We start from the raw sequence: 9,827 nt of genomic DNA, 5'->3' as shown, positions 1-9,827 counted from the left end.
TCGTCCTTGCTCTACGATAAACACGTGACGAACACACAGAGGTGAACTCGTGGCCTGTGTCTCAGGGCGAGACCTGAGTCTTGGTCGACACCTTCAGACGACAGCACAGGTGGAACAGGAGCACGGGCCCCGTATCTCTCCAGTGACATCACCACCAGCGCGAGGGGAGAGATTTCATTGGTGAGATTAGCGAGCATGTTGAGAACTTTCAGAGGGAGGAGCGCCAGTCTCTCCAGGCGCCCCTGAGGATGCTGCTGCGCGCTGACGTTCAGAGGCTCCGTGTGGTTGACGTGGGACATGAAGACACGTTCCTGAGGCCAGAGTTCAACATTAACTGCACCTTTCCACATCAGAGGCAGTGCAGACATCGTGACAGTCGCCTTCACGAGACACACAGAAAACGTCCACGCACATTTTCCCGTCCTGATTTCTTTCACGTTTGTGAGACTGTACTTGATTTCAAGCAGAGCAGGTCTGCAGACTCCGCCCGTCCTCACTAACTTTATATCTGCTCAGAGTTCCCACCTGCCTCACATGACACCGCGCAAACACTCAATCATGTGCCTTGTCACTCATCCGGATCTGCTTGTACGAAACGATTCCCTGAAAGACAAAATGCCTTTAAAAGAGCTGTGGACGGCCGGTCAGCCAAGTTTATCTTTAGTATAAACTATCTGGTTATATAAGTAAAGACGATCAATGACTGTATATGAAGACAATCAGCGACTGTATATAAAGACGATCATCGACTGTATATAAAGACGATCAGTGACTGTATATAAAGACGATCAGTGACTGTATATAAAGACGATCACTGACTGTATATAAAGACGATCATCGACTGTATATAAAGACGATCAGTGACTGTATATAAAGACGATCAGTGACTGTATATAAAGACGATCACTGACTGTATATAAAGACGATCATCGACTGTATATAAAGACGATCACTGACTGTATATAAAGACGATCAGCGACTGTATATAAAGACGATCACTGACTGTATATAAAGAAGATCAGCGACTGTATATAAAGACGATCAGCGACTGTATATAAAGAAGATCAGCGACTGTATATAAAGACGATCACTGACTGTATATGAAGACGATCACTGGCTGTAAATCAAGACGATCACTGACTGTATATAAAGACGATCACTGACTGTATATGAAGACGATCACTGACTGTATATAAAGACGATCACTGACTGTATATAGAGACGATCACTGACTGTATATAGAGGCGATCACTGACTGTATATAAAGATGATCATTGACTGTATATAAAGACAATCACTGACTGTATATAAAGACAATCACTGACTGTATATAGAGGCGATCACTGGCTGTATATCAAGACGATCACTGACTGTATATAGAGACGATCGCTGACTGTATATCAAGACGATCACTGACTGTATATAGAGGTGATAACTGACTGTATATAAAGATGATCATTGACTGTATATAAAGACAATCACTGACTGTATATAAAGACAATCACTGACTGTATATAGAGGCGATAACTGACTGTCTATAAAGATGATCACTGACTGTATATAAAGACGATCACTGACTGTATATGAAGACGATCACTGACTGTATATAGAGATGATCACTGACTGTAAATAAAGACGATCACTGACTGTATATAGAGACGATCACTGACTGTATATAGAGGCGATCACTGACTGTATATAAAGATGATCATTGACTGTATATAAAGACAATCACTGACTGTATATAAAGACAATCACTGACTGTATATAGAGGCGATCACTGGCTGTATATCAAGACGATCACTGACTGTATATAGAGACGATCGCTGACTGTATATCAAGACGATCACTGACTGTATATAGAGGTGATAACTGACTGTATATAAAGATGATCATTGACTGTATATAAAGACAATCACTGACTGTATATAAAGACAATCACTGACTGTATATAGAGGCGATAACTGACTGTCTATAAAGATGATCATTGACTGTATATAAAGACGATCACTGACCGTATATGAAGACGATCATTGACTGTATATAGAGGCGATCACTGACTGTATATAAAGACGATCACTGACTGTATATAGAGGTGATAACTGACTGTATATAAAGACGATCAATGACTGTATATGAAGACGATCAGTGACTGTATATAAAGACGATCACTGACTGTATATAAAGACGATCAGTGACTGTATATAAAGACAATCACTGACTGTACATCAAGACGATGACTGACTATATATAAACACGATCGGAGACTATATATAAAGACGCTGGAGACTGTATATAAAGATGATCAGCGACTGTATACAAAGACGATCATTGACTGTACATAAAGACGATCAGTGACTGTATATGAAGATGATCAGTGACTGTATATAGAGACGATCACTGACTATATATAGAGACTATCATCGACTGTATATAAAGACGATCACTGACTGTATATAGAGACGATCACTGACTGCATATGAAGACAATCACTGACTGTATATAGAGGCGAACAATGGCTGTATATCAAGACGATCACTGACTGTATATAGAGGCGATAACTGGCTGTGTATAAAGACGATCATTGACTGTACATAAAGACGATCACTGACTGTATATACAGACGCTCACTGACTGTATATAGAGATGATCACTGACTGTATATGGAGACGATCACTGACTGTATATAAAGACGATCACTGACTGTATATAGAGACGATCACTGACTGTATATCAAGACGATCACTGACTGTATATAGAGGCGATAACTGACTGTCTATAAAGACGATCATTGACTGTATATAAAGATGATCACTGACCGTATATGAAGACGATCATTGACTGTATATAGAGGCGATCACTGACCGTATATAAAAACGATCACTGACTGTATATAAAGACGATCAGTGACTGTATATCAAGCCGATCACTGACTGTATATAGAGGCGATAACTGACTGTATATAAAAATGATCATTGACTGTATATAAAGACGATCACTGACTGGGTATAAAGACGATCGGAGAGACTATATATAAAGACGATCAGTGACTGTATATAAAGACAATCACTGACTGTACATCAAGACGATCACTGACTATATATAAAGACGCTGGAGACTGTATATAAAGATGATCAGCGACTGTATACAAAGACGATCAGCGACTGTATATAAAGACGATCAGTGACTGCATATAAAGACAATCACTGACTGTAAATAGAGGCGATCACTGGCTGTATATCAAGACGATCACTGACTGTATATAGAGGCGATAACTGACTGTATATAAAGACGATCAATGACTGTACATGAAGACGATCAGTGACTGTATATAAAGACGATCATTGACTGTATATGAAGACGATCACTGACTGTATATAAAGACGATCATTGACTGTATATAGAGACGATCACTGACTGTATATAGAGAATATCATCGACTGTATATAAAGACGATCACTGACTGTATACAGAGACGATCACTGACTGCATATAAAGACAATCACTGACTGTATATAGAGGCGAACACTGACTGTATATAAAGACGATCACTGACTGTATATAGAGACATTCACTGACTGCATATAAAGACAATCACTGACTGTATATAGAGGCGAAAACTGGCTGTATATCAAGACGATCACTGACTGTATATAAAGACGATCACTGACTGTATATAAAGACGATCATTGACTGTATATAAAGACAATCACTGACTGTATATAAAGACAATCACTGACTGTATATAGAGGCGATAACTGACTGTCTATAAAGACGATCATTGACTGTATATAAAGACGATCACTGGCCGTATATGAAGACGATCATTGACTGTATATAGAGGCGATCACTGACTGTATATAAAGACGATCAGTGACTGTATATCAAGCCAATCACTGACTGTATATAGAGGTGATAACTGACTGTATATAAAGACGATCAATGACAGTATATGAAGACGATCAGTGACTGTATATAAAGATGATCACTGACTGGGTATAAAGACGATCGGAGAGACTATATATAAAGACGATCAGTGTCTGTATATAAAGACAATCACTGACTGTACATCAAGACGATGACTGACTATATATAAACACGATCGGAGACTATATATAAAGACGCTGGAGACTGTATATAAAGATGATCAGCGACTGTATACAAAGACGATCATTGACTGTACATAAAGACGATCAGTGACTGTATATAGAGACGATCACTGACTATATATAGAGACTATCATCGACTGTATATAAAGACGATCACTGACTGTATATAGAGACGATCACTGACTGCATATGAAGACAATCACTGACTGTATATAGAGGCGAACAATGGCTGTATATCAAGACGATCACTGACTGTATATAGAGGCGATAACTGGCTGTGTATAAAGACGATCATTGACTGTACATAAAGACGATCACTGACTGTATATACAGACGCTCACTGACTGTATATAGAGATGATCACTGACTGTATATAGAGACGATCACTGACTGTATATAAAGACGATCACTGACCGTATATAGAGACGATCACTGACTGTATATCAAGACGATCACTGACTGTATATAGAGGCGACAACTGACTGTCTATAAAGACGATCATTGACTGTATATAAAGATGATCACTGACTGTATATAAAAACGATCAGTGACTGTATATCAAGCCGATCACTGACTGTATATAGAGGCGATAACTGACTGTATATAAAAATGATCATTGACTGTATATAAAGACGATCAGTGACTGTATATAAAGACGATCACTGACTGGGTATAAAGACGATCGGAGAGACTATATATAAAGACGATCAGTGACTGTATATAAAGACAATCACTGACTGTTTATCAAGAAGATCACTGACTGTATATAGAGGCGATCACTGACTGTATATAAAGATGATCATTGACTGTATATAAAGACGCTGGAGACTGTATATAAAGATGATCAGCGACTGTATACAAAGACGATCAGCGACTGTATATAAAGACGATCAGTGACTGCATATAAAGACAATCACTGACTGTAAATAGAGGCGATCACTGGCTGTATATCAAGACGATCACTGACTGTATATAGAGGCGATAACTGACTGTATATAAAGACGATCAATGACTGTACATGAAGACGATCAGTGACTGTATATAAAGACGATCACTGACTGTATATAGAGACGATCACTGACTGCATATAAAGACGATCAGTGACTGTATATAGAGACGATCACTGACTGTATATAGAGACTATCACTGACTATATATAGAGGCGAACACTGACTGTATATAAAGACGATCACTGACTGTATATAAAGACGATCACTGACTGTTTATCAAGAAGATCACTGACTGTATATAGAGGCGATCACTGACTGTATATAGAGGCGATAACTGACTGTATATAAAGACGATCATTGACTGTACATAAAGACGATCACTGACTGTATATCAAGACGATCACTGACTGTATATAGAGGCGATAACTGATTGTATATAAAGACGATCATTGACTGTATATAGAGACGATCAGTGACTGTATATAAAGACGATCATTGACTGTATATAAAGACAATCACTGATTGTATATAAAGACGATCACCGACTGTATATAAAGACGATCACTGACTGTATATAGAGGCGATAACTGACTGTATATAAAGACGATCACTGACTGTATTTAAAGACGATCACTGACTGTATATAACGATGAACAACACATCTCCACTTCCTCAAAACATTTAGGCCAAAATATCCCTGGTATGTCGTAGTTTTTGGTTTTTGTAACTCCTCTTTTGTTAGTCAGTTACTAGTTGGTTTAGGTCTGACATCGCAGTTCAGGGCGTAAAGCACTAAAGAATTTTGTTGGAAAATATACATCCTGTTGTTATCATCCCCCCAAAAATTATTAAAAACTATTTTATAGTATGTACTCAGCGACTGTGTAACGATCTACGTAAGATCGAATACCAAAAACAAAAGCACAGTCAGTAAAAGTTTGACATCTGCTAACTTTTTTCCACATAATGAGGTGAAGTGACGGAAATGTTGTTGTTAATTTGTTGAAACATAATCCCCCGATAACTGATTAAGACGCATTAAGTATTCAGACCCCGACTCATCAATGTTCTCAGTAAGTGTTGGTGTGATTAACGCTCCTGTGGGTGTTTGTCCTCAGTGGAGAGGTGATGATGAACCTAACGAACACAAACAAGCTCCGAGTGAGTAAACTTCAATCTGCAGTGACTTTGATGAAAAGTTTTCTTGAAACAAAAATGTCGTAACTCAGTGAGGAAGTTACTGTGCGTTCACACCGGACGCGACGCAAATCATTTGCACAAGTACATTATGTACAAAGTCAATGCAAAAGTGCGACTAGACACTATTTTCGCGCCACTGACGTCAGTCGTTTCAGTCGCTCGAGACTCAAGCGAAATATTTGCGTGATGCTTTGATTGTTTGTCAGCAGGATTATACAAAAATGATGACATCTTAACGGATGTTTCCTTTAGTTGACAGATCGTGATGTTGTTTGTCAGTAGCTGACACCCAGAGGTGTGTCAGAGCGCGATCCCTCCCATCAGACCGGGTCCCCTGACGTCTCATTTAGACACATTAAATATTCAAATCATTTCAACGCTGTAAGTAAATATTGACATGATTAGTGATTCTTCTGGGACTTAATCAGAGGCCCTAATGGAGAAAGGAGGATGTGCACCTCTGTGGAGACAAATCATGGCAAAGTTTAACAAGCACAAACAAAGTCAACAGTAAACAGAGAACACTTTACTTCAATCTTGTAATCTTGTATATTTGAGTACGAAGCATCTAATGCTAGCTATAACTTTAATGGCCTTACATCTATGAACCTGTAAAATATGTCTGCACTGTATCTGAACTCATAGGCCAAAGATGTGATCATTTTAAACTACGTGTACGCATCATGGCTGCCTTGCATATCTCTCCCTCTCAAATAGATTCTGTCAAACTGTTGTATGACAGAGGAAAACTGCTGACCAGGGACGTGGGTGGATGGATGATGGCAGGAACCAAATAGACACAATGTACAAGGAGGAAGCACAGTTGGAAGATATGTCGAGTCACCTGTCAATCATCACGTCAGCCCGTTTTATATATCATCAAATAACCAATGAAAACATGAACACGTGATAAGAACTACCTAAAATGACAGAAACATCGTTGGAAGCATTTATTTAATCTCTTCTTTGATTTTTTTTTGTTTGGTCCCTTATGACCTATACTGCAGCCAGACACCAGGGGGCGATCCAGATGATATGGCTTCACTTTTGGGAGCCGTCATGTCGTCCATTTTTATTTACAGTCATTGGCGTACGTAGACCTTGAAGACAGACTGGATGTCCATGTTTCTGGGAAATGACTTGACATGCTAGCAGTTAGCATGACAACCAAACTTAATAGACATCTGTGAAGAACTCGGAGTAGAGCTGCTGCTCCTTTGCATAGAAAGGAGCCAGTTGAGGTGGTTCAGGCATCTGGTGAGGATGCCCCCTGGGGGCCTCCCTAGGGAGGTGTTCCAGACACGTCCAGCTGCGAGGAGACCTCGGAGAAGACCCAGGGCTAGGTGGAGAATGCCTCTGGATCCCCCAGCTAGAGCTGCTTAATGTGGCCCCAGAGAGGGAAGTTTGGGGTCACTGCTGGAGCTGCTGCCCCCACGACCCGACCCCGGATAAGTAGTTGAAGATGAGAAGATGACACAACAACACTTCTACTCTCATGTCTCAGCTATGGAGGAAATCACATGACCAGGGTGTCAGAAGACAATGGAGGTGTGAACCATGTGAACATGTGACGTGTCACGTGAGGGGTTTGTGAGGAAAGAGCTCATATAGAGAGTGAGGACAGGGAAACGCTGCAGACCAGCTCTGCTCACCGTCTGCAGAAGAACACGTGTTGACACGATTCTAGATTTTGCTTGTGAGCTCATCTGAGCTGACAGTGGATCTTCATCGCTGAGGTAGAAATGTGTGTGTTTGTGTTCCACTGACTTCAACAGGTCGATGTGTTCAGTGCTTCTCTAAAATGTTGAATGCTTCTCAATCGGTGCTCAACAGTACTGCTGCAGAGCAGTACCAGGGCTTACTGGAGAGACTGCTGTTCTCCACCCTGACCACTGCACCGTGCTGCGTGTTTCTGTTCATTAACGTCACCATGTTGTTCACCCTGAGGAGCAAAGCCGTGTTTCGTGACACCTGCCGCTACGTCCTGTTGTTCAACCTCCTGCTAGCGGACACGCTGCAGATGACACTGAGCCAGTTGCTGTACATCATCGCTGCTTGTAGAACCAGGCTGACGTATCCCATGTGTGGTGTTCTCAACATGCTCGCTATTCTCACCAATGAAATCTCTCCCCTCACGCTGGTGGTGATGTCACTGGAGAGATACGTGGCCGTGTGCTACCCACTGAGACACGCCGCCATCGTCACCATCAGGAACACCTCCGTGGCCATCGCCCTGGTTTGGTTCTCCAGTTTACTAAACGTCCTCACTCGAGTTCTGCTGCTGTTAGACTTTCCGTTCGCAGAGCTGGACACGCTGCTGATGAAAGACTACTGCTATAACGTAGCGATGATGCTCGGGTCGATGTCTGATCAATACGACAAAGCCTACACTTGTTTTCTGTTTGTCTCAGTCACTGTGACGATCACTTCCTCCTACGTGGGCGTGATGGTCGCAGCCAGGTCTGCGTCTGCGGACAAAGCTTCGGCTCGTAAGGCTCGTAACACGCTGCTGCTGCACCTGGTGCAGCTGGGCCTCAGTCTCTCATCAACCGTTTACATCCCCATCCTCACTGTTTCCAGAACTCTACCAAGAATAGTATTTGTGCGCATCCAGATAGTTTTTTTTTTTTGTATCTTCATCGTCCCCAGATGTCTGAGTTCTCTCATTTATGGCATCAGAGATCAGACCATCAGACCCGCTCTCATGTACCATCTCTGCTGCCGACTGAAGTTACTCAGTGACTCTCACAGGTCATGGTGAAAGATGAAATGGTCACATCTGTGATCATGTTCAAGGGTTTGAAGGTATTTGATTCTGCTGTGTTGTGTTTGGACATCTGATAAACTTATGGTTGTCAAAACAGAATCATCTGGACTTCATTTCTTGTCTCAGCGTCACGTGAAGCCTCATCAGCTTTAAATTAAAAATTTAAAAATCTAGTGATTTGAATGTTTGAGTTTTCTTGATTTTCTCTTTTTGATTCAGTGTGAAGCCTCAGATGAAGGAAAACAGACTGAACAATAAACACTGTGCTTTTGTTCTCCAGGTAACAGCAGGTTAATGTTTGACGTCTTGAATGATTCTCTGCAATGTGGTATTCAAATCTTTCCACTATCATGTACAATCTATAATCCATAACCCAGTATTCTTTCAAAATTTCAACAGGGGAAATATTTGACCACATCAAAACTTTTTTTGTGTTTTGTCGTCTTCCTTAGACTTTTAAACCACGTGTACGCATCATGGCTGCCTGGCATATACCACGACCATTTGGTGCATCTGTTGTGAACGTCGTCAGGAATTAACGCACACATCCACAAGCTGCAATACGCACATGAACAGTAGGGGCAGTGTAGAGGCAGATACTCACCATTGTCACAACGTCGTTGACCCTGATATTAATCTTCGCTGAATATTGGTGGTAAAATAAATCAGGCATAGTTCGTGATGGGCAAATCAATCCGATATTAAACAGACCCCGGGGGAAATTTATGAAAGGCCTTAGTATCAATAAGCTCCGACGTTAGCAGCTAATGCTGTGGCGTAATCTGTACTGCTTATGTTGTA

General features: G+C 40.9%; 1 protein-coding gene across 1 annotated transcript; it reads left to right on the top strand.

Moving 5' to 3' along the window:
- Nucleotides 1–7,884: 7,884 nt before the first annotated feature.
- LOC124849463 (odorant receptor 131-2-like) lies at nt 7,885–9,072 on the top strand. Its single transcript, XM_047328325.1, has one exon. The coding sequence runs from the start codon at nt 8,061–8,063 to the stop codon at nt 9,018–9,020; it is 960 nt and encodes a 319-aa protein (XP_047184281.1). The 5' UTR covers nt 7,885–8,060; the 3' UTR covers nt 9,021–9,072.
- Nucleotides 9,073–9,827: the final 755 nt, after the last annotated feature.

The sequence above is a fragment of the Scophthalmus maximus genome, chromosome 2 (genome assembly GCF_022379125.1).
Source record: "Scophthalmus maximus strain ysfricsl-2021 chromosome 2, ASM2237912v1, whole genome shotgun sequence".
NCBI classification, from domain to species: domain Eukaryota; kingdom Metazoa; phylum Chordata; class Actinopteri; order Pleuronectiformes; family Scophthalmidae; genus Scophthalmus; species Scophthalmus maximus.
Note: the sequence above shows the minus strand (reverse complement) of the source record. Positions and strands in the feature narration are given on the sequence as shown.

What these genes read in the sequence shown, in the direction of transcription:
- LOC124849463 (XM_047328325.1), top strand. Translation starts at nt 8,061, where the DNA reads ATGTTGAATGCTTCTCAATCGGTGCTCAACAGTACTGCTGCAGAGCAG.